Source organism: Neoarius graeffei, chromosome 19 (assembly GCF_027579695.1).
Source record: "Neoarius graeffei isolate fNeoGra1 chromosome 19, fNeoGra1.pri, whole genome shotgun sequence".
Taxonomy (NCBI): Eukaryota; Metazoa; Chordata; class Actinopteri; order Siluriformes; family Ariidae; genus Neoarius; species Neoarius graeffei.
Window position 1 is genome coordinate 67,722,168 of NC_083587.1, and position 24,965 is coordinate 67,747,132.

Below are 24,965 nucleotides of genomic sequence, written 5' to 3' on the forward strand. Positions count from 1 at the left end.
GCTATGGAGCCCCACCCTGTCACTACATGCCAGACTGACACACACACACACACACACACACCCCTCGCTTCTTTACATTTAACCCACAGAGACGTTTAATGCATCTCTGACAATCCAGTATTGAATCTCTGAGTTATACAGAGCCACTAGACAATAGATTAATACACACATTACACCACATTTGATTTTTCACTGAACTGTTATTTTATGTTTGACGTTTGATTAGCGGTGGTATAGAGGGTTAGGATCGGATAAGTTATTACTTCTTCCTAATCCTTTCTGAACATTATGATGTTACTGCCTTGTGGCTACGCTATTCTGTTTGTTTATGACGATGTTTTGATTATTGCATTTTTTATTTATTTATTTTTTTAATCTTCTTTATTGTTCAGAATAAAGCAATCAATCAATGTTTACATTGCGAGCATTATTTAAAAAATACATTACTGAAAAAAATGAAAAGCAATTACTCTATGCTTGTAAATACAGTAATATAAAAAAGTGTAAAAGGTAATTATAATAAGAGTAGTAATAATTTAAATTCCTTTTTTTTTGGGAAAGTTAATTTGAGTGTGCAATTCAAGTATAAAAAATAAAAATAAAAAAAATCACCACTATGATGGGTTTTCCTTTAAAAAAAAAAAATCAGAGTTAGTGAACATGTACATGTGTTGTTACATCATAAAATATAAAAGCCAATCAGATTTCAGCATGCAAATGAAGGACGTGCAACACAGCTTCAGGAAAAAGGGCTTACATTAAATTTTTATTAAATGGTTTAAAAAAAAAACACTAAAACCCAACCCATTTTGGAGAGTTCCATATTTATTATGCTTTGAATATTTTGCCACAAGTGTCAACACAGTAAACCATAGGATTCTTTTTTTTTTGCTTAAAAAAAAAAAAAAAAGAGAAAAAAAAAGAAGAGAATGTTGACCTTTGAAAAGTTGATAATAATACTGTGACTTGATCCAAATCCTGCTCTGCACTCCAAACTCATCTCATCAGCTCTTAAAGAACAAACAAAAACACTCTGGCATAAATGGAATTTTTAAAAAAAGAACATTCATACTATATGTAAACCCACCTCAAAGCTGCAGTGAATAAGACATAACTGAGAAAAATATTGTGTATAAAATATTGAATCCGAACTCAAAATTCTCTAATCAGGAATTTCAATCCTACAGTAATAAAGAATGCAATAAAATCAGCGTTCATGAACATGTCGTTTCAGCCTGCTGTCAATCCTGACGCATCACCTTCTTTGTTTCAACACTTCAAGCTCAAAGTTTTATTCTAACCTCACACTAACAAGCGACAGCGAGCTGCGATGTTCTTGCTGGTCAGGCCACGCCCACATTCAGGACAGGGCCGAACCCTCAGCACATCAGAGGCACCCGATACAGAAACGGAACAAAGTGATTCTTTCTTGTGTCTTCGGATCGGGTCCCTTTACAAAGCAATACCTGCAGATCGGAACAACAGAGTGAAAATTTAAATACAAAATAATGAAATATCTTTTTTGTGATTAAAAAAAAAAAGTTCTCAAATGTGGAATTAGAAATCACAGCTTGATATTTTTCAGGCTGCAAGAAGAACGTTCTATAAAATTCCATCTGCACAGAGAAACAGATGTGCAGCCTAAAGACATTCAGGGGCGCCAATATTTAAAGGTTAGCCGTGGCATTTTCCTAAAACACTGAGGGAAAATTCAAGAGAAAGTGAAAGAGTTCGCTTTCACGAGTCAGTCAGGTTTCACTGTTTAAAAATAAGCTAGTTGTGTTAGTGTAAGAATGACTGAGCCCGCTGTAGAAACCACAGCACTCGCTAGAGTGTGGAAAAATGAAGGGGGGGATATGAATAAAAAAAAAAAAAAAAAGATGACAGAAGGAGACTCACTGGTTTGCTGAGAGCCGCACGTGACTTTGTATGACGTCCATAAACTGATCGCGAGAAGAACAGTTGCGATAAAGCCGAAAACCTGGGGACACACACACAATTAGCGAAACAGTTCAGACATGAATGCACCCATCACCATGCTTCACTGCACGACTCGTTTATCGTGTCTCCAGAATGCACTCGAATGTAGATAAGACGAAACCGAGATACGTTTTGTTTTATTCCTGGACAGATGATAAAAATGTGCTATTGTTTAATCTCATCTCATCTCATTATCTGTAGCCGCTTTATCCTGTTCTACAGGGTCGCAGGCGAGCTGGTGCCTATCCCAGCTGACTACGGGCGAAAGGCGGGGTTCACCCTGGACAAGTCGCCAGGTCATCACAGGGCTGACACATAGACACAGACAACCATTCACACTCACATTCACACCTACGCTCAATTTAGAGTCACCAGTTAACCTAACCTGCATGTCTTTGGACTGTGGGGGAAACCGGAGCACCCGGAGGAAACCCACGCGGACACGGGGAGAACATGCAAACTCCGCACAGAAAGGCCCTCGCCGGCCCCGGGGCTCGAACCCAGGACCTTCTTGCTGTGAGGCGACAGCGCTAACCACTACACCACCGTGCCACCGCTATTGTTTAATATGAAACTGAAATCAGATTAAAAGTAAAACCATTAAAAAGACTCAGTGGTTAGGGTTGAGGCTTACTGCTACATCTATTACTGTATGTGTAAAAGATTAAAATCTAAAGAATCTCTCTCAGATAATAATTTGTTCACTCCGTGAGCCTCATTTATCTTTTTTCTGTAATGTGTGTAAATATTTGTAGAAGCTTACACAAACTGCACTCAGAATTTAGTACTGAAGTATTACTGAAGGGTGTGGTACAGGATTTCTGTTACAAAAAAAAAAAACCCTCACTGTAATGTGTGTGTGTGTGTGTGTGTGTGTATTTCCTGTTTCCCCTCACTGCAACTCTAGGTCTAACTTTCCTCACTTTATTTCTACTTCCTCTTCCTGTTTATGGTGTTCTCCGAACTTCACTTGGAGTCAATAATTTTATTTCTGATATTATAACACACACACACACACACACACACACACACACACACCTCACATTAAACCATTTAAAATGGGTGATTTGTTCCTCTGAATCAAACTAGATGTACGTGTCGTGCCACAGGGGTTTTTGTACCAGATGCTCCATTTATAGAGCGCGCAGAAATGGCATTGAAAAGCACTGTAAAAGTGGTAAATGTATCCTGTAGGGGGCGCTACTGAGGTGACTGTTGATGGTTACTGGATCAGCGAGCAAAAACGGTGCAAAAATATCAAGCGCTTTTCAACACCATCTCTACACATTCTGTAAACAGAGCATCTGGTACAAAAACATCCCGGAGCACGACACATATTTTAGCATTTTTGTCAAACTTTAAGCATTAAGCTTTAATTAAAATCTCTCAAAGGAGAAAAATCTGAGTCGTGAGAAAGCCCAGTTCGCGTGAAAACCTGAAAAAGTTTTATTTAGATTAACTTCAGAATACCATAAACCTATATTTGGTTTCTAACAGAACCCTGTTTATGTTATTAATAAAGATTTATCATTCTGTCGGCATCATGTTTTATTTTTCTGCACCAGAAATGGGATGATTCTGTGGAAGGAGGTAAAGGAATGTTATTTTAAGTGTATAATGAATAAGCCTGAGATACAGGAAGGATATTAATAAAATACTATTTTTAAAAAATATATAATCCATATTTAGTAGCTTTTTGAGTTCTGTAAGATAAAATAAAAAAGACTTGTTCTGATTACAGTCCTGACGTTTTTTTTTTTTACAAATTTATATTCTGCATTTTTCTGTTAATTTCTGCTCTTTATTGCAGCGCAGTGACGTAACATGCAGCATTTTCTTCTGTATTTAACACACAGTTCTAATCACAGCTCACTCACAGATCCAGCGAGGAGAGCGGAGATGCTGGAGCTCTTCACTGCTGCTACGATGGAGGCGATGAAGACCAGGATGGTGCCCAGGACGTAGTGAAAAAACTCCTGGGTGTGAAAAATAAAGGCACTGTGCGATCAGACACGCGTCTCTCTAAACCAAGCGTACACGGCTAACCTGAACGACACGGATGTGCACTCACCGTCAGCGGCCAGTTAATGCAGGCCAGTTTGGACTGCAGCCTGAACACGGACATGAAGAAGAAGATGAGGATGGCGAAGAGGAACCACAACGTGACCACCTCAAAGTAACGAAACGCATCGTAATCCGTCCATGCTGAGGCACAGTGGACACACAGGAAGGCAATCATTAGGGTCACCTGTTCACACACACGCACGCACACACACACGCACACACACGGGGTATAATCGGATTCAAACACATCTGTAATGCATTAACACCTACGTGCTGTTTCACATGTTCCTTAAACGCTCATCTAGAAATATTTTTAAAAGAATAAATTATGACGTCTCTTGTTTTATTTCTAATAAATGCAGCAGTTTAAACCTGAACACTCACAGCTGAACACTGTTCAACTCACTGTAGCGACTTCAGCTCCCAACTCGGAGCGAACTTCCTCATGTCAACACACTGCCCTTATACGACTGTTGCTATGGTTACCACTTATCTGTTTATGCGGGGTGTTGTGAAATGTTATGGAGATGTTCATAATCTGAAACCTGTGTTTGTTTCGGTTTTAAACAGACTCTTCAAATGAACTCACACCCGGAGGTGAGAATGAAACGAACGTTTATTACAAAATTTTTGCACGTTTTTGAATATAAGAATATAAAGTAAAAACAAAATGGAACAAAAAGATTCCCTTCTTTCATAGAAAGATGTTTTTGAGAACAATTTTTGGCATAAAAAAAGTCACAGTGTCGGTGTGAGACAAAGTGGCTGTGAGGAGAAGTGGCACACAACGGCAATATATACAGCACACACACACAGAGAGAGACACACAGAGCAAGAGAGGGAGAGAGAGAGACACAGAGCGAGAGAGAGAGAGACACACACAGCGAGAGAGAGACACACACAGCGAGAGAGAGAGAGACACACACAGCGAGAGAGAGAGAGACACACAGCGAGAGAGAGAGAGACACACACAGCGAGAGAGAGAGACACACAGAGCGAGAGAGAGAGACACACAGAGCGAGAGAGAGAGACACAGAGCGAGAGAGGGAGACACACAGAGCGAGAGAGGGAGAGAGAGAGACACACACAGAGCGAGAGAGGGAGAGAGAGACACAGAGCGAGAGAGGGAGAGAGAGAGACACACAGAGCGAGAGAGGGAGAGAGAGAGAGACACAGAGCGAGAGAGGGAGAGAGAGAGACACAGAGCGAGAGAGGGAGAGAGAGAGACACAGAGCGAGAGAGGGAGAGAGAGAGAGAGAGAGAGACACAGAGCGAGAGAGGGACACAGAGCGAGAGAGGGAGAGAGAGAGAGACACAGAGCGAGAGAGGGAGAGAGAGACACACAGCAAGAGAGGGAGAGAGAGACACACACAGAGCGAGAGAGGGAGAGAGAGACACACACAGAGCGAGAGAGGGAGAGAGAGAGACACACAGAGCAAGAGAGGGAGAGAGAGAGACACACAGAGCGAGAGAGGGAGAGAGAGAGACACACACAGAGCGAGAGAGGGAGAGAGAGAGACACACGGAGCGAGAGAGGGAGAGAGAGACACACACAGAGCGAGAGAGGGAGAGAGAGAGACACACGGAGCGAGAGAGGGAGAGAGAGAGACACACACGGAGCGAGAGAGGGAGAGAGAGAGAGACACACGGAGCGAGAGAGGGAGAGAGAGAGAGACACACGGAGCGAGAGAGGGAGAGAGAGAGACACACGGAGCGAGAGCGGGAGAGAGAGACACACACAGAGCGAGAGAGGGAGAGAGAGAGACACACACACACAGAGACAGAGAGCACGCAACAGAAATAGAGACAGACGGAGAGACAGAGCATGCAACAGAGAGAGAGAGAGAGCACACAATCGAGAGACCAAGAGAGTATGTGATAGAGAGAGAGAGAAAGAGAGACACACAGTGAGAGAAAGACACAGATAGACAGAGAGCGTGCAACAGACAGACAGACAATTCCTATGTTGTCTGTGGATAAGGTGTTATTCGTCCACAGCAGAGACAGTCGAACCGTCATGAAGCCAACTGTTGGTCAAAATAAAACAGGATTTTTTCAGATATTGGGTCTCTTCTCCTAAAAGTTTCCATTCATACAGAACAGCCTCTGCTCTTCTCATCATCACACAGCCCCCGCCCACCATTTCTGGGCCAGAAAAAAAAAAGTAAAACGAAGCTTGAAATGAACAAAATAAGGTGAGATCCATCTGAGATCAGTGCGGCACATCAAAACGTTTCTAAGGTTTCTTTACACTGATATGATGCGAGTATTTCTGGTCTAGAAACGGTATAAAACATTATAAAGTGCAGCTTTAAGGCTGGGAGACGTATGAGGACGTTTGTTCTGTACTAAAGTAGTGAGAAGTTTGCGGGGTTTCCGTGTGCGCGTGTATATGGGAATTTACGGTAAATGAGTGGACAGAAAGAGGATTTAATGACTAAAGCTCGTCTACACGATCATACATTTGTCCAAAACATTATCACACAAATCTATGATGATGTTCGAGTTTGTTTGATCATGTTGTGGATTTCTGTCCACACGATCATACATTTTGTATGTCACATGACAGGCAGTGTAGATCACATGACCCGAATTAACAATCTGATTGGTGGATGACCCAAAATGTTGTAAGATGTTGTGAACATTTGTTGGAAAATAGAAACACGATTCTAAAAATTTGAACATCATCATACAACGTCATACAAGTATGACGTTGTTCAAGTTTGTTGGGAAAATCGTCCACACGATTATACATTTGTATGACGATGTCCATGGACAAACGTATGATCGTGTAGACGGGGCCGAGTTTGTGTCTCTGAAGTTCCTCATAAATCTCGGGCATCATGTGATGAATCTGCAGAACAATCACCAGTGCCATTGAGGGGGAATTTTACTGCACCACTGTAATGAAAATGTATATTAAATCCCTTTATTTAATGGATGTATCTGGCTAAATACTGAGTGTTGCCAGTGCAATGCAATTTTTTGGGCGATTTCACTGGAATTATGGGAGAATCCCAAGAAACTGCTGCTCAAATGGAGGGATTTTTGGGTGATGTAAAAATGGATTCTTTTTGAGTTTATCTTATAACGTTTTATTATATTTTATCTATATTATACATTCATGCATCCATTATCTGTAGCCGCTTATCCTGTGCAGGGTCGCAGGCGAGCTGGAGCCTATCCCAGCTGACTACGGGCGAAAGGCGGGGTACACCCTGGACAAGTCGCCAGGTCATCACAGGGCTGACACTTATGCCACTTTTCCACTACCAACGCGGCTGAGTCGGGCTGAGCCGTGCCGTGCTGAGTCAAGCTGAGTGGGGCTGTTGGAGTTGCATTTCGACTACAACCGCGCTGGCTGGAAGTGGGTGGACACATTGGGTGGAGTTAGCGAAAGTGGGTGGACGTCACATGATGTCATTAGGCGGCGCAAACAGTGACATCAGTGAGCTTTTAAGCGGTAGTCTCACAACCCGGATAGTAAACAATAAACACGGAGGACATGGAGTCGTTAGTGTTGCTGGTCTTGGTGCTGTGGCTTGTTGTCACCGACAACGCCAACAGATACTGGCAAGAGCATATAGATGAGGCGAGGCGCATAAGGCTTCAGAAATTCTCGTAATTCTTCTTCTTCCGGGTTTACGGTGTTTACAGATCCCAGCGCGCTCGCAGGGCGTGTGTGGGCGTGTGAGGACACTCCTCCTTACCAATCAGTGCACAGGGGAGTGTCTCCTCACGCCCCTAGCCTCACTCGGCTCGGTTTGACTCGCTTCAGCCCCACTCCAAAACCGTGCGAGTTTTGGGTGCTAAGCAGGGCTGAAGCGAGCTGAGTCGTGCTGCTCTGAGGTAGTCGAAACACGAGCCGTGTCGGGCTGAAGCGAGCTGAAAAAGGGTAGTGGAAAAAGGCCAATAGACACAGACAACCATTCACACTCACATTCACACCTACGGTCAATTTAGAGCACTGGTGCCATGGTGGCGGCCCGCGGGCCGGATCCGGCCCAAATGAACATCTAATCCGGCCCCCTTGCTGATGGCCCTCTAATCGTTCGGCCGGCAGAGAGCCATCAATGTCTGCCGCACCCCATCGAACAATTATTACAGAACAATTGCCTGTCTTTCACTGCCGATCGCATTGACGTCAGAGGCGGAGATTTGCCTGATGGCGCCTGCCATTTGCATCGGTCCAATTCGCGCCACAGACTGTTTAAAATTATCTGAAAATGACATCCACCAGGGCCTTCCCTATCACACCGATGTGCGTTGGTTGAGCCGAGGCGCAGTGCTCAAACGGTCCTACAAATTGCGCAAAGAGATAGCCGAGTTCATGCAGGCTAAAGGGAAGCCTGTGGAGGAATTGGACGACACCGAATGGACCAGGGACCTTGCCTTTTTAGTGGACATTACCGAACACTTGAACTTATTGAATGTTAATATGCAAGGTCGCAACAAACTCGTTACCGAGTATTACGACGGTGTCCATGCGTTTCAACGTAAACTTGCGTTATGGAAGGCACAGCTCTGTCAGCGCAATGCAGCCCACTTCCCCTGTTTGAAATCTCTGTCTGTCAGTCATCAGAGCATGGACAAGTATGCAAACTTGCTTTCCGGTCTCATGCACGAGTTTGCCAATCGATTCACGGTTTTCACTGAACTGGAAAAGGACTTTGTGTTTTTTGGCTCTCCATTCACCACGGATGCTTCCGAGGTCCCCGAGGCGATGCAAATGGAACTGATAGACTTGAAATGCTGCACGCGGTTGAAGGACATGTACAAATCTGTTGGTATTGAATCATTCTACCAATCGTTGCCACCTGAGTACCCGACTATCACTGCATTTGCAGGTAAAATACTCTGTATGTTTGGGACAACATGTTTATGTGAGCAGGCATTTTCAGTTATGAATATTAATAAATCGAAAATGCGCAATCGTATGACACATGGACATCTCAATGATGTCATGAAAATAGCCACGGCCCAGAGCCTGTCCCCCAATGTGGACAAGCTGGTGAAAAATAAAAGGCTTCTGGCTTCAACATGTAAAATGTAGCTGGCTTGTCTGCCCATGTAACATAGTGCTGTGAAGTAATGATTGGGAGGGTATGTTTGTGGGAGTGGGAGTTTGTGGGAGTTGTTTAAGTTAATGTACCATCTGTTATTTATGTCTTTTTATTATTAAGTTCTAGTGAATATTTAGTCACTTGGCCTGTTGGTGGAGTACTTAACCTTGGCACATCTTTTGACTTCTTTAGGGCTACTTAGGGCCGTCTTTTTTAATTGGCCTAATTAGGCCTGTGTATTGACATGGTTTTATGTGCAAGTTGTCAATAAATCTGATCAAAGTAATTTACAGTTGAGTTGTGTTTTTGTGTCCTTGTCCATTTTGTTGTTTTTTATTATTTATAAATAATATTTATATTCATAAATGATATCAAATAGTATGTCTGTTTGTTTAGTGTTTGGTCTTGTCACGCCGGTAATGCGGCCCCCTGAGGTCCCACTTGAAAACAATCTGGCCCCCTGACCAATTTCACCCTGGCACCCCTGATTTAGAGTCACCAGTTAACCTAACCTGCATGTCTTTGGACTGTGGGGGAAACCGGAGCACCCGGAGGAAACCCACGCGGACACGGGGAGAACATGCAAACTCCACACAGAAAGGCCCTCACCGGCCACGGGGCTCGAACCCGGAACCTAAATATAAATGAGAATTTTTATTACAGTGGTGCAATAATATTCACATAAAATGTCACTACTGACTGTAATGCAGATTCTTCTTCAGTATATTCTGGAGAATTATGAGACACTTCAGAGAAACAGTGACACAAGCACAGTCTATCTGTATATAAAGCACTGAAATGCCATTTACTTATTTGTCCAGATTATTAATCTTCCTCCTGCTCTTTCACTTCGTACAAATTTATTATTATTATTATTAGGCCAAATTTGGCTTTTAAATCCATGTGAATATCCACATAAATCTTTGTTTTCTCCATTAAAACAGAGAAAGTACACTGTGTTTTTACATTTAATCTAATTGAACACGTTTATAGACTTTATCTGTGTATTCTTTAAAAAAAAAACTTTACCGTAAGTTCCCGTATATAACCACCCACCCAAAAACCTTACCGCGGACGGCTCTACCGTGAGTTTCTAAAGCGTGGATAGAAAACTGATGTCTTCTGTGAAAAGCATACACTTTAAAAGACTTAATAAAGTGCATTTTACACGTTTATGTAACGAATCAAATGATAAGTACAGTAATAATATAATTTCCTTACCACTTGGGCGAATTTTAATAATCCTGGTAAAGAGCGACAGTAAGCAATGTTTAAAAATCCATCCGACGAAGTCGTAGTTGTAGTCGTGGATGTGGTCGTAACAACCCTGTTCAACATTTTTGTATCTGTAAAAAAAAAAGTATTAATAATAATAATAATAATAATAATAATAATAATAAATAAAATAAGTTAGCGTTAGGGGCGTGTACAAGCACCAGAGAGCGCGCGCGCGTGTGAATGTGCTGCTCTAAACCAGAGCCGTGCTGTAATTTTGGGGGCGTGGCCCCGGAGAAAGACTAAACCGCTTCACAATCTACGAGTGCAACTAGAATACACTGCACTAGCCACACTTCCACTAGCCTACCTAGTGCACTACATCTCCCACATGGAGACGTTTGGAACACAGTCATAAGGATGAGGGCGGGGTTTAAAACACAGCCCACAGTCGCACAGTGGAATGGCGACATCAGTGGAAACTTTATTAGCGGCTCATTGTCCCCGTGTTAAAACTCTAAACATGGCCTTCAGTCAGGGTTCTGTGTTACGCAGTTTCACATCCGTAATCAATCAATCAATCAATCTGTATGAGTTACAGCTGAATAAAGCTCGGCTATTTTATAGCTTAATACGCTTTAAAAAGGCTAATACTGGAGACTAGGTCGCCTTTTGCTGCTGCGCATGCGCTGTTCACTTTCAACTGTTAGCAAAATGCTAATTGTTTAAATCTGAGGTGAAATAACGGCCGCTGCGCTGCAAAGTGTGTTCCACAGATCAGTTATTAAATTATATTTGGATTATTAAATTAAATTATTCCTGATATTGCTTCCTAATACTGTTTAGAAGGAAGTGGGGGCGGGGAAGGGGTTAATTTAAGCAAGTCTTGAACAGGTCGAAAGTTGCGGAAAGTGTGAGATGTAAAGATTAAAAGCTGGGGAGAATGCTCACGAAGTGGCTGAGGGTGAATACTGATATTCCAAACACGATAAAATATTCCAGGGTTCAAAATATGTAAATATTATCTACATTTTCTACAATAACTCATCCTCCCTAATACCCATAATACACATGTTATAGATGTATATTTTAGTGCTGTCATGCGATTAAAATATTTAATCGCGATTAATGTCGCGACTGTCATAGTTAACTCGCGATTAATCGCAATTTAATCGCACATTTTTGTCACACGAAAAACCATTGTAATTCTCTTACCAGCATTAAAAAAAAGTGAATGGGCTTGCTTTATACCAATGTTTTTCTTATTGCAGAGCATAACACATCTTGACACAGCCACTGCAAACTGAAACCTAAGCCGAGCACCGCGGCTCTTCATCCCGAGACTAACAAGAACCATGAGTGAAGTGATCTACTGCTTGAGTTAGTCTATCAGAGAGACAGGTTACACAGTGACGGTAGGCTTGACATGCTTGATTATAATATCTCATCTCATTATCTCTAGCCGCTTTATCCTTCTACAGGGTCGCAGGCAAGCTGGAGCCTATCCCAGCTGACTACGGGCGAAAGGCAGGGTACACCTTGGACAAGTCGCCAGGTCATCACAGGGCTGACACATAGACACAGACAACCATTCACACTCACATTCACACCTACGCTCAATTTAGAGTCACCAGTTAACCTAACCTGCATGTCTTTGGACTGTGGGGGAAACCGGAGCACCCGGAGGAAACCCACGCGGACACGGGGAGAACATGCAAACTCCACACAGAAAGGCCCTCGCCGGCCCCGGGGCTCGAACCCAGGACCTTCTTGCTGTGAGGCGACAGCGCTAACCACTACACCACCGTGCCACCTTGATTATAATATAAAGTACACTATTATATTAACTTTAAGTTGTTCGTTGATAAATATTGCATTGAATCTGATCTTTACTGTTTCAGCTCACTTAACACATTTTGTACTTTTACACTTTCTGCCTGTTGATGCGTCGCGCTGTCCAATCAGAGGCGGCCAAATTTGCATATTACAGGAAGGATTTCTGGGATAGCATTGAGTTTACAGTTCAGAGGGATCTGGCTTCTTTAGACGCTGTCTTCTTAAAACTGAATAAATATTTAAAAAGAGCCAAATGAGCCAGTCTTTTGAACGGCTCTTTTCAAAGAATGGATCACAAAGATGCGGATCCCATCAAAGAGCCATAAATCCCATCTCTACTAGCGCGCCCTGCCCGCGCTGGTTCTTTGGGGGAGGAGGGCAGAGGACTCTGGCTCTGCGGGGCGGGGAATTACAGTCGAGCTGCTATCGGTTTTCTAAGCAAAGTCTCTGTTCCAAGTTCCTGGCAGTTTCAAAAGCTTATGAAAAACCTACATCATGTCACAGAGCGTTAATCTCGCGATAAAAAAATTATCGCCGTTAAAATTGAGTCAAGTTAATGCGTTAATAACGCAACATTTTTGACAGCACTAATATATATATATATATATATATATATATATATATATATATATATATATATATATATATATGCCTGTTTGTATTAATCATATATAAATCCAAGCATAAAACTGTATTGTATTTCATGGAAATCTATAATCAGATTAAATCTGCAGCTGTGATTGTAAGGTTCATTAGTTGAACCCTTATAACAGTGAACAATCCTCATTCATGAGCAGAATTTCTCTACTTTCATGCATTTATGCAATTCCAAGGTACATTTTCTGAAGCACAGGATCACAACTGCACTGTGAAGCCTCTTTTTATATTTAAATAATATTGTCTGGCTTTTGGCGGCACGGTGGTGTAGTGGTTAGCGCTGTCGCCTCACAGCAAGAAGGTCCGGGTTCGAGCCCCGTGGCCGGCGAGGGCCTTTCTGTGTGGAGTTTGCATGTTCTCCCCGTGTCCGCGTGGGTTTCCTCCGGGTGCTCCGGTTTCCCCCACAGTCCAAAGACATGCAGGTTAGGTTAACTGGTGACTCTAAATTGAGCGTAGGTGTGAATGTGAGTGTGAATGGTTGTCTGTGTCTATGTGTCAGCCCTGGCGACTTGTCCAGGGTGAACCCCGCCTTTCGCCCGTAGTCAGCTGGGATAGGCTCCAGCTTGCCTGCGACCCTGTAGAAGGATAAAGCGGCTAGAGATAATGTGATGTGTGTGATGTGTCTGGCTTTTTTCATGGTCTATCAGATATATTCCATTCAGCGAGCATGATACTGAACAAGTCAAAGACGAGGAGCTGAATGGAATATATCTGATAGACCATGAAAAAAGCCAGCCAGTATTATTATTATTATTATTATTATTATACATTCCTTTCGGGTGTTCAAAGCGTCTTTCTCTTTCAAAATTCTCTCAAAATCTTCTGTGTTTAACGAAGCAAACCTGGCGGCCGTGTTTGTTTACATATTGTCCCAGTCGCTCACTAGCGCTGAAGGGTGTATTCACACCTACGTTGTTTGGTCCGGATCAAACGACCAAACGAACCAAATTTCCCTTGGTCCGGACCTTTTGAGTTGGTCTGAATACAAACCACCGAACTCTGGTCCGGACCAAACAACCGGACCGAGATCGAGCTGCAAGGTCGGACTCGGTCCGGACCAAAGGAACCCTGGTGCGGACCTTTTGGACGTGTGAAAGCAGACCGGACCTAATCCGACAGTTTTGTTTTTTTGTACCTCGGGAGCTTCCGTCGTTTGTCGAACATTATGGAAAACAGAGTCTTGACACTCCACCGCAAAGCGCAAACACTGTTTCAGTTGTCAAGGGAACCTTACAACAGTCGTTCAGTCATTCAGACCAGTGGTAGGCTAGACTACAAAGTACAAAAAATGAGTAGGGGGCAAACGTGGGCCGAGGAAGAAACGCGTACCCTTGTGGATATATGGGCAGATGTCCACATATCTGAGCTTTTGGAGAGAACACACAAAAATGCCGACGTGTTTGCTGTATTCAGTGAGAAAATGAAGGAGAAGGGGTTCGCGCGCTCCCCAGAACAGCGCTTTGTGCGCGTGTCGTCTCTGACCAATAGCTGAACGGCCTCAGGGCGCGTGGCTTTGTTGACAGATTTTGGTCCGCTTACTAAAATGTATAGTGTGAAAGCGAACCGCAACAAAATGAAAAAATAAAAAAAACATTTGGTTCGGACCAAAGCAAGTGAACTATCAAACTATCCTGGTCTGAATACACCCTTAGTTTTATGTCTCTGACGTGTGACATCATGTTGTCTTGACAACCATGCAATATCATAAACCATATTCAACACTCATTCTCCATTGGGTAGAGTGACATAATACACATAAGATAAGCGATATGCTAACAATATTGCATGCTATCGAACCAAATGAATGAAACCCGCTAGAAGGGAATAGAACACACATTTTTATTCCATGGAAAAAGTGTCCTGTGTGTATAATAATTACATTTATGGCATTTGGCAAACCCCATCATCCAGAATGACTCACAGAAGTGCTTTAAAGTCTCTGTTAATAAATACTTCTTCCTGGTTCACTAGATCATAGACTAAGCATCCTCTCAGTTTAAAATCTCATTTTACATCTCTTGACATTAATAAGACAACAAAAATCTTTACAGCTTGCCACATTACCTAGAAAACACAAAGAAGCATAAACTCCTCTGTCCTGAAGATGTCGAAAAACATAAAATTACAGTGTCACCTCTGACTGACACTGGAGACTCCTTCCATAAAACTTCACCATATCAACAATTACAAGTCCTTCTTTGTTAAATAACACCTTTTTAAAGCCTGTTTATTATTAGACTTATGTAAAGTGTTCTCCACACAAATCCCTGTGAATGAGCTGTTACTCTAGAAATGATAATGTATTAAAATGAACACATTAATATAAACAACCCTGTAATTTGCAGCTGCAATGCTGTCAGGGCTGCTGTTCTAGATAACACCTTCCGACCAATCACAATCCAGAATTCAACGCACAATTCAACTCACAAAATGGCAGGAGAGCACTAAACATGTAGTCATGTAGCCATTTGTTGTGTTCAGTCACTTTGCAGCGTCAGTCATTGTCCTCATTAAACTACTTTAAATAACACCTGGAATTCCACTCAGAATAGAATCAGACAGCTGGAGTTCAAGGTTGAAGGCCACATATCTTCCCATTAGAAATGGACATCTAGTGTGATTTTCACACACAACAGTCTCTAGAGTTTATACAGAATGGTGCCAAAAACAAAAAACACTGAGTGAGTGAGTGAGTGAGTGAGTGAGTGAGTGAGTGAGTGACAGTTTTGTGGGTTGAAACAAATGCCTTGTTGATAAGAGGTCAGAGGAAAATGGACAGATTGGTTTGAGATTTTTATTTATTTATTTATTTATTTGCCAGGAAGGATACAGTAACTCATATAATCACTCTTTACAACCGTGGTGAGCAGAAAAGCATCTCAGCATGCAACAGCAGAAGAACACATTGGGCTCCACTCCTGCAGCCAAGAACAGGGATCTGAGAATCAACAACAAGCTCCTATTAAAGTGGCCGGGGAGTGTAGGGAGTGGAGATCTGAATCCCAAATGGTTCCAGTTACACACTTGATAGGGTGTAGAAGCTATTCTTCCATGTGTCGGCATTAGGAAGCCATTTGGGATTCACCCTCAACTCGCATGGTTCAACTCGTATGGTTTATCCAGTTGAACGAAGCAGCAAAAATGTGACCATTTCATAAATACTTAGCAAAATTAATCAGAGATTTTATTTTATAACCAGTGAAGGGTGCCAAAAATTCTGGAGGGCACTATACTTTCTAAATTTTATGAAACAAATTACTCATCTCATTATCTGTAGCTGCTTTATCCTGTTCTACAGGGTCGCAGGCGAGCTGGAGCCTATCCCAGCTGACTACGGGTGAAAGGCGGGGTTCACCCTGGACAAGTCGCCAGGTCATCACAGGGCTGACACATAGACACAGACAACCATTCACACTCACATTCACACCTACGCTCAATTTAGAGTCACCAGTTAACCTAACCTGCATGTCTTTGGACTGTGGGGGAAACCGGAGCACCCGGAGGAAACCCACGCGGACAACATGCAAACTCCACACAGAAAGGCCTTCGCCGGCCACGGGGCTCGAACCCGGACCTTCTTGCTGTGAGGCGACAGCGCTAACCACTACACCACCGTGCCGCCAAAACAAGTTACTGAACGATTAAAATGTATGGTAAATTTGAGACACTGGCTCCTTTCATGGACACTTTCCATATTTTTTTTAATGTCATATTAACAGCTTATGTTTTGATACTTATATAATAGTTATATGTAAATATTGTAATAGTGCTATAATTTATGTACTTTTTTGCATTAATGTAGGCGCAATGATTGCATTTTCTATTTGTTTTATCAATACAAAAATAAAAAAGGAAAGGAACAGAAACATTTCCGTCCTGTAGGTGGGATGTTGTGTTCGTCGTCATGGAGACTGAGTAGGAGCTCAGTAAGAGCAGTGAGTGTGCTCACTATAAACAGGAAGTAACACATTTGTTTCCAGAAAACTGAAGTGAGATTAAAAATAGGCAAAAGGGGGTTTTCTAGCATGAAGCATCTGTTTATCTGTTTATGTGTCTGTCCGTTTGTCTGTCTATCTGTCCACAACTGATTCATCTCATGCTTTCATAACATTAAATTTGTTTAGTTTAATGGCTTTGTTACAAATTTACAATAAAATATTGAGAAACTAAGATACCAAAAGTAGTCATGTACATCGAACAAAGAAAAACTAAATAGAGAGGTGTGGCAGGGGAAAGGAACAGAACTTTCATCCCAATTGTGACCTCACCCTACTTATTAAAAGGATAAGATATACTAATCTAAAAACTACATCAACACTATTAGGAGATAGGAAAATATATACATTAACAAGGCAGAAATTAATGATCGAGAAATATTCATAACTAATTAAGGTAAGTTACCACGCTGAGAAAATGTAAGGAAGCACCATTGTGCAGTACTGTAGGTTACACGTTCTCAGTGTTGCACTTACAAATAGAAAAATTGGTCATATGGTATCTATATTTGCTGAAATATATAACATCCATCCATCCATCCATCCATCCATCCATCCATTTTCTTCCACTTATCCAAAGTCGGATCACAGTGGCAGCAGGCTAAGCAGGGTATTCCAGGTGTCCCTCTCCCCAGCAACATTTTCCAGTTCCTCCTGGGGGGTCCCAAGGCACTCCCGGGCCAGATGAGATATATAATCTCTCCAGCATGTTCTGAGTCTACCCTGGGGTCTTCTCCCAGTTGGACATGCCCAGAAAACTTCCAAAGGAAGGCACTCAGGCTCTAATCAGATGCCCGGATCACCTCAGCCGACTCCTTTTGACATGAAGGCTCAGCGGCTCTACTCCGAGATCCCTCCGGGTGTCTGAGCTCCTCACCCTATCTCTAAGGCTGAGCCCAGCCACCCTACAGAGAAAGCTAATTTCAGCCGCCTGTATCTGTGATCTCATCCTTTCAGTCACTAACCAAAGCTCATGACCACAGGTGAGGGTTGGAACGTAGATTGACTAGTAAATTGAAAGCTTTGCCTTCTGGCTCAGCTCCCTCTTCACCACAGCAGTCTGGTACAACGCCCACATTACTGCTGACGCCACCCTAATCCACCTGTCCATCTCACGCTCCATTTTACCATCACTCATGAACAAGACCCCGAGATACTCCTTCATTTGGGGCAGTAACTCACTCCCAACCCGGAGGGAGCACACCACCATTTTCCAGCAGAGAACCATGGCCTCAGATTTGGAGGTGCTGACTCTCATCCCAGCCGTTTCACTCTCGGCTGCAAATCGTCCCAGTGCGTGCTGAAGGTCACGCTCTGAAGAAGTCAACAGAACCACATCATCTGCAAAAAGTAGAGATGCAATTCTGATGTTCCCAAACCAGACACCCTCCTCACTAAATGTAATATACGATATGTCTGATTAATTTCTAGCCTTGATGACTGTACACTACCGTTCAAAAGTTTGGGGTCACCCAGACAATTTTGTGTTTTCCATGAAAAGTCACACTTTTATTTCCCACCATAAGTTGTAAAATGAATCGAAAATATAGTCGAGACATTTTTCTGGCCATTTTGAGCATTTAATCGACCCCACAAATGTGATGCTCCAGAAACTCAATCTGCTCAAAGGAAGGTCAGTTTTATAGCTTCTCTAAAGAGCTCAACTGTTTTCAGCTGTGCTAACATGATTGTACAAGGGTTTTCTAATCATCCATTAGCCTTCTGAGGCAATGAGCAAACACATTGTACCATTAGAACACTGGAGTGAGAGTTGCTGGAAATGGGCCTCTATACACCTATGGAGATATTGCACCAAAAACCAGACATTTGCAGCTAGAATAGTCATTTACCACATTAGCAATGTATAGAGTGGATTTCTGATTAGTTTAAAGTGATCTTCATTGAAAAGAACAGTGCTTTTCTTTCAAAAATAAGGACATTTCAAAGGGACCCCAAACTTTTGAACGGTAGTGTATGTGCCTCAGTTCGATACATAAATATTAATTAAGCTGGTCTTAAACAAACTAAGTGTATTGATTGAATGCTAGATGGCAATGAGTTCCACAGTTCTGATAAAGTATGAATCCCTGTAGTGATCCTGTTTGCGTAAATAAACAACATTGTAATTGTTGGGGTCATAATTACGTGTTCTATAACATGGCTCAAATGTATCTAAGTAAATATCAGTAGAAATAAGCCCCTTTCTGGACTTGAAAAAAGGAGTAAATCAGATATTTCCCTACGATGTTCTAGAGGCAATAAATTAAGTTTTAGTCAGTCTCTCATTATAAATCATGTTCTGGGGATAGTTCAATATAAATTTACTTGCTCTTCTCTGAATGTTCTCCAAGAGTGCATGATGCTTGATTGTATAAGGTGACCACACACAAACTGCTACCATATTCAAGCTTTGGCCGGACTAGCACACAGTAAATAAATAAATAGTGGATTGGCGCTTTTTCTGCTTTTGTTTTAAACATCAACAGGTTACACAGAAGATGCGTAAAACTATTTCTGCCTTCTTTGAAAAGGCTGTTGGTTAAAGGGGACATGCTGAGGGTGGAAAACTATTTTTTCTTGTTGTTTTTGAAATGTGTCGATGTGACTCGTGGACATTCTGGGCCTTTCAGAGTGGACTGTTACCTTCCCAGTCTGTAACGGCCACAGAAAGAAAACAGGCGGAGAGAACGGGACAACTGCAAAAGTGTATGCATCTTACATAGAATTGCTTGTCATTTTTTAAGATACCATCCCTATTAACATATGATCGCCCGAGTTACACTGCAAAAAATAAAAATCTTCGGAAGTTTATTTGTCTATTTTCAAGTCAAAACATCTCGCCACCCTTATTATAAGACATAATTGCCCAACAAGCAAAACCTCATTTAGCTAGAAAGGCTAGTTTTTAGACAGTCCATCTTGAAAATCTTGTCTAGATAAAATGTCTTGAAAAAGTCTTATTTGGAGCACCTTTGAAAATAAAACAAGTTTTTTTAAAACAAGTAAGTACATTTTGGACATTTGTCAAATGTGGTTCATCTTGTTTCAAGAAAAAAAAAACAAAGTATGCTTGTTTTGGGAATAAATGAACTTTACTGAAATCAGGCACCAAACAAACAAACAAACAAACAAAAACAAATGGTCAGTGCCCCCAAAATGCATTGTTGCTTTGGCGTTGTGTAAGCACTGTAAGTCAAAATGCGTAGACGTTTGGGTCACCTTTCATATCCTAAGTTTACTGCGACTGTTTTCTCAGTCATTCAGAGTGAGCTCCTTCTAGATGCTGTACAGACTCGAGACCAGACAAGTGCCTTCAAAAAGGCTATGAGTGAGTGGAGGACAAGTTCAGTGGTTTGTTTTTTTCCCACCCACTCGTGAGGTTTTTGTTTATGTGTATAAGGGGTTTACAAGATCAGGCACCAAACAAACAAACAAACAAACAAACAATCAGTGCCCCCAAAATGCACTGTTGCTCTGGCGTTGTGTAAGCACTGTAAGTCAAAATGCGTAGACTTTTTTATTTATTTATTTATTTTTTTGGTGCCTGAGGTCCTGGGGAAGTGGAATCTTAAGAGATGTTTTAATGTTTGAATGTTGAAATGGGAAAAAAATAAACTTGTTGCAATGCTACACGTGTCGTCAACTTGATTCAAGATAGTCTCTGGTCTCATATCTAGAGTATTTTACTAATTACAGGTCACAAAAGGAGAATCTTTTAAGCTAGCAATGCTTAGTTGTAGAATTTAACAATCCTAATATTAGTATATTTATCTTAAATTCAGTTTTTACTGCTAAGACTTTGTCATGAATTTAAGTGAAATACCCTTAAAATGAAATAAATAAAAATGACTTGAATGGCTAAATGTAAGAAGTACGATCTTGTTATAAGAACTATTTTGATGATTTTGAGTTAATCAGATCTCGCATAATAAGTTCCCCAATCTTATTTTGGAATTATTTCATCTAAAAACAGGTTAGATTTTTCATCTTACTTTAAGAAATCTTACCAAGTCAAATTTGACTAGTTCCATTGGCAGATTTTTTTTCACCTGATTCAAGCAAATATGCTTTGTTTTAATCTTTTATTTCTTATTTTTGAAAGGCCATTTTTTGCAGTGCAGCATGGGTGTGGGTGACAGAGTTCTCGTTTAAAGATGTTTGCCAATCAGAGTGAAGCTTTTTACATATTTAATATTTAAAGGCACACCTACAAAATCACCCTGTCTTATCATAGGGTTTTCATCCCATGCTAAAATGGCAGGAGAAAAAAGAACCATGGCGTTTTGGGGTTATTTATCTATTTATTTATCTATCAATTTTTTAAAAATCACAAACTTTACATAAGCATCTCAGGGAGCAATATAAAAATAACTGAAAAGTGCATGACATGTTCTCATCTCATTATCTGTAGCCGCTTTATCCTGTTCTACAGGGTCGCAGGCAAGCTGGATCCTATCCCAGCTGACTACGGGCGAAAGGCGGGGTTCACCCTGGACAAGTCGCCAGGTCATCACAGGGCTGACACATAGACACAGACAACCATTCACACTCACATTCACACCTACGCTCAATTTAGAGTCACCAGTTAACCTAACCTGCATGTCTTTGGACTGTGGGGGAAACCGGAGCACCCGGAGGAAACCCACGCGGACACAGGGAGAACATGCAAACTCCACACAGAAAGGCCCTCGCCGGCCCCGGGGCTCGAACCGGGACCTTCTTGCTGTGAGGCGACAGCGCTAACCACTACACCACCGTGCATGATATGTTTACTTGGACAAATATATTAAAGTGCTGTTCAATTCTGGATTCTGATATGTTGTTAGAAGTTGATGATTAATTGCAGAATAAAACTGGCAGGGTGGTGCGATGAAGCCGAGTTAATGGTACGTTCCCAAGTGTTTTATTCCTCTTACATCACAGCAATTTGCTACAGAAGCATAATATTTTACACATTTTTTAAAAGAATGACACATCATACTTTTTATCCATTTGTAGTTACATTTAATGGCATGGAACATCCATGAAACAAGTTAGTTCCAGCTGTTTTATGACTATTAATGAGTAGCGTTTCATGGACCTTCAGGAATCATACAATGCATACAAATAATAAGTTACATAGCCTTTTCCAGATTTTCTAAAATCATGACTCCATGACATGAATAATTTAGAGTAAAATGGATGTTGGACAAAGCTTAGCGTGTCTGTCATTTGAGCATGAGTCAGAGATGTTGACCGTCTGGGTTTAAAGTCTCAACACTTGTTTCCAGCTGCTAGAGGAACCGTGCAATTCGGCCATGGACATCCTGCCCTTCGCCGTCACACTGCTCCTGATCGGCTTCTCGGGTAAGAATTATTTTTAATCCAACTGTAGGATGCTGATCATGTGGATCGGGTGGATCAGGGGTTTAACCAAATAAATGTCAAGAAAATGAGCTGAACAGTGATTCGAGTTGTTGTTCTAATCCAGATCCAGGATGGAATATTTGTAAGTTCTATCTAGAAATGCATTCATGCTAGTTATATACAGTATCTGTGCTTTTGTTTGTTTGTTTTCAGTTACAGATCTGAATATCACAAAAATCCATTTTTTCATTAAACCTCAAAGTTTTAGCAGATTTTCACAATCAGAGACCATTAAACTTCAGTAAACCAGACATTAAACCATGAGGATGTACTATTATTAACCATTACTAATCCAGCAGGAAACCACAGACACTTGTCATGAAAAAAATCCAGCAGGAATGTTTCCAATCCTGGTTTATTATCAGAGAATGAACGATGGATGTTTTTTTGCATGAAGTCAGAGTTCCGTGTGCTCTCTAACTCCGATTAGCAACATTAGCTAAGCTTTAAATTAGCATTCTCTCTTTCCCCAGCTTTGAAAAATAAGTGTCTGTTCAAATTCAAGTTTGCGTGCACTTTGTAGATTTTCCAAACATTTCTAAATCTGATTCATTATTAGGGTCGGCACGGTGGTGTAGTGGTTAGCGCTGTCGCCTCACAGCAAGAAGGTCCTGGGTTCGAGCCCCGTGGCCGGCGAGGGCCTTTCTGTGTGGAGTTTGCATGTTCTCCCCATGTCCGCGTGGGTTTCCTCCGGGTGCTCCGGTTTCCCCCACAGTCCAAAGACATGCAGGTTAGGTTAACTGGTGACTCTAAATTGAGCGTAGGTGTGAATGTGAGTGTGAATGGTTGTCTGTGTCTATGTGTCAGCCCTGTGATGACCTGGCAACTTGTCCAGGGTGTACCCCGCCTTTCACCCGTAGTCAGCTGGGATAGGCTCCAGCTCGCCTGCGACCCTGTAGAAGGATAAAGCGGCTAGAGATAATGAGATGAGAGAGATGAGATTCATTATTAGCATGGTTACTAATGTTTTCGTGCAGCTTTCATAAATAAATCTTGTGACAAATGAAATGAATTATCAACGTTAGCATTTTTTATATCAAGCATTCTCATGAGAAGTCACAGAAGCAGTCAGACAGAGAACTGTGAAATTATAAACATTAGCATATCGCTTATTAGAATGCACATCTTTGATTAGCATTTCCTGCATTTCCAGCCCACTCAGATATCAGCGTTTAAGAGTGATGATTTTTGAGAGAAGCATTCATTTCAGCTCAGATTTGTAAAATATTTCTGTTCATCATAGCAAATGAAAAGGTGTATGATTCGTGTGTTTTATTAGCATGGGTTGAATTTTTAAAAAAAATTTTTGCAACTGTCCTTTTCCTTTATCGCCAGCTTTATCAGCCTACGATGACAGCTGGTCCATTCAGGTTTCCCCAGAGGTGCGAACCATTGAGGGTTACCCTGCAGTGCTGCCCTGCTCTTTCACACACCCTACACACACCCAACACTCCTCCATGAAGGTGGTATGGCGTCTGGGCCACGCTCGCGCCAGCACAGTGCTCTTCCGTTGCTCCAGCCTCAACGGCAGCCAACAGTGTGAGACCGGACCGGACCAGGACCAGCGATACCGGCTGGAGGGAAACCACAGAGAGCACGACCTGAGTCTGCGCATCAGCAGCACTGGCCTGCAGGACAACGGGCGCTACTACTGTGGTTTCGAGCTGCCCGACCAACCACACGCCAACTACGAGAACAAAATGGGCACCCGGCTCCGAGTGGAAGGTAACAAGAACTCATGACACGTCCTTATAGAGATTTATTCTTTATATATTCTGACTAATATTAAAATTAGGCAATTGTTTAGAAAAGCATTAGCTCTAGTTTTGTTGAAGTTGAATCAAAGGTAAAGTTCTGCTTCACTCTACATTTTTATCAGCTAGCTAGAGTTCTGAGTAAAGTTAAAGTTAAAGTTGGTGCTGAAGTCACCAACCACTGAATGATATTGTTATAATAAAGCAGTGTATTATAATATACACATTACATAATGTACAGTATGTAATGAAATTTCATTTCCATTTCACTGTCAGGCGCACTTCTATAAATTAAACAAAATATGGCCACAATTTTATTTGTTAGCAGTCTCAAACAGGAGAGCATGAATAAAACGAATAAAGTAAACTGTGGATTAATTTTGTGTCCTTAATTTTTTTTTTTCATGTTAAACTAAACTTTGGACACAAAATAAAAAAAGATTCTATTCGTAACCTCTCTAGGGCTCTTTATAAAAATGTTTATTAGCTCAATTTGTATCAATTGTGTGTTAAATAATTCTTGGAAATGTTGTTTTTGTTTGTGTCCAGCTCCACCCCGGATCTTAAGCTTGTCCATAGGGGGCAGCGTAGACACAAGTCTCAAAGCCCTGTGTCAAGTTCAGGGGTCTCCTCTACCTGACATCCAGTGGATGGGTTTAGATGAAGTTCTCGATTCGGATAACGGAGGAGCCCCACTCCCACAGGAAGCTCCGGATCGCCACAGAACCACCAGCCAGCTCCTGGACATCCAGCCAGGCGGCCAGTACACCTGCACAGCGTCCAACCCTCTCGGCAACGACCAGGCCACAGTCTACATCCTGCCCCTGAGTCCAGAAATGTCTAAGAACAAGATCAACAGTGATGATTCTCTGACTGTACCACTGCTGCTTGGGTTAGCATTAGCGGTTAAATTGCTCCTCTTCCTGGGAGGTCTGGGAGGTTTGTTCATCAAATGGCATGTTGGGTCCAAAAGTTTGAGTCAATCAACCAAATGA

General features: G+C 41.8%; 2 protein-coding genes across 2 annotated transcripts; one reads left to right on the forward strand and one right to left on the reverse strand.

Moving 5' to 3' along the window:
* Positions 1 to 738: 738 nt before the first annotated feature.
* cmtm7 (CKLF-like MARVEL transmembrane domain containing 7) lies at positions 739 to 10,607 on the reverse strand. The gene is made up of 6 exons (XM_060901011.1): positions 10,544 to 10,607; positions 10,329 to 10,453; positions 4,052 to 4,228; positions 3,858 to 3,956; positions 1,900 to 1,981; positions 739 to 1,466 (listed from the first exon to the last, which is right to left on the reverse strand). The coding sequence occupies exons 2-6, from the start codon at positions 10,443 to 10,445 to the stop codon at positions 1,453 to 1,455; spliced, it is 489 nt and encodes a 162-aa protein (XP_060756994.1). The 5' UTR covers positions 10,446 to 10,453; positions 10,544 to 10,607; the 3' UTR covers positions 739 to 1,452.
* An 11,491-nt stretch (positions 10,608 to 22,098) lies between these two features.
* Positions 22,099 to 24,965, forward strand: si:dkey-11p23.7 (V-set and Ig domain-containing protein). Its single transcript, XM_060901012.1, has 3 exons — positions 22,099 to 22,156; positions 23,552 to 23,941; positions 24,520 to 24,965. Exons 1-3 carry the CDS (start codon positions 22,108 to 22,110, stop codon positions 24,963 to 24,965), a joined length of 885 nt encoding a protein of 294 aa, XP_060756995.1. The 5' UTR covers positions 22,099 to 22,107.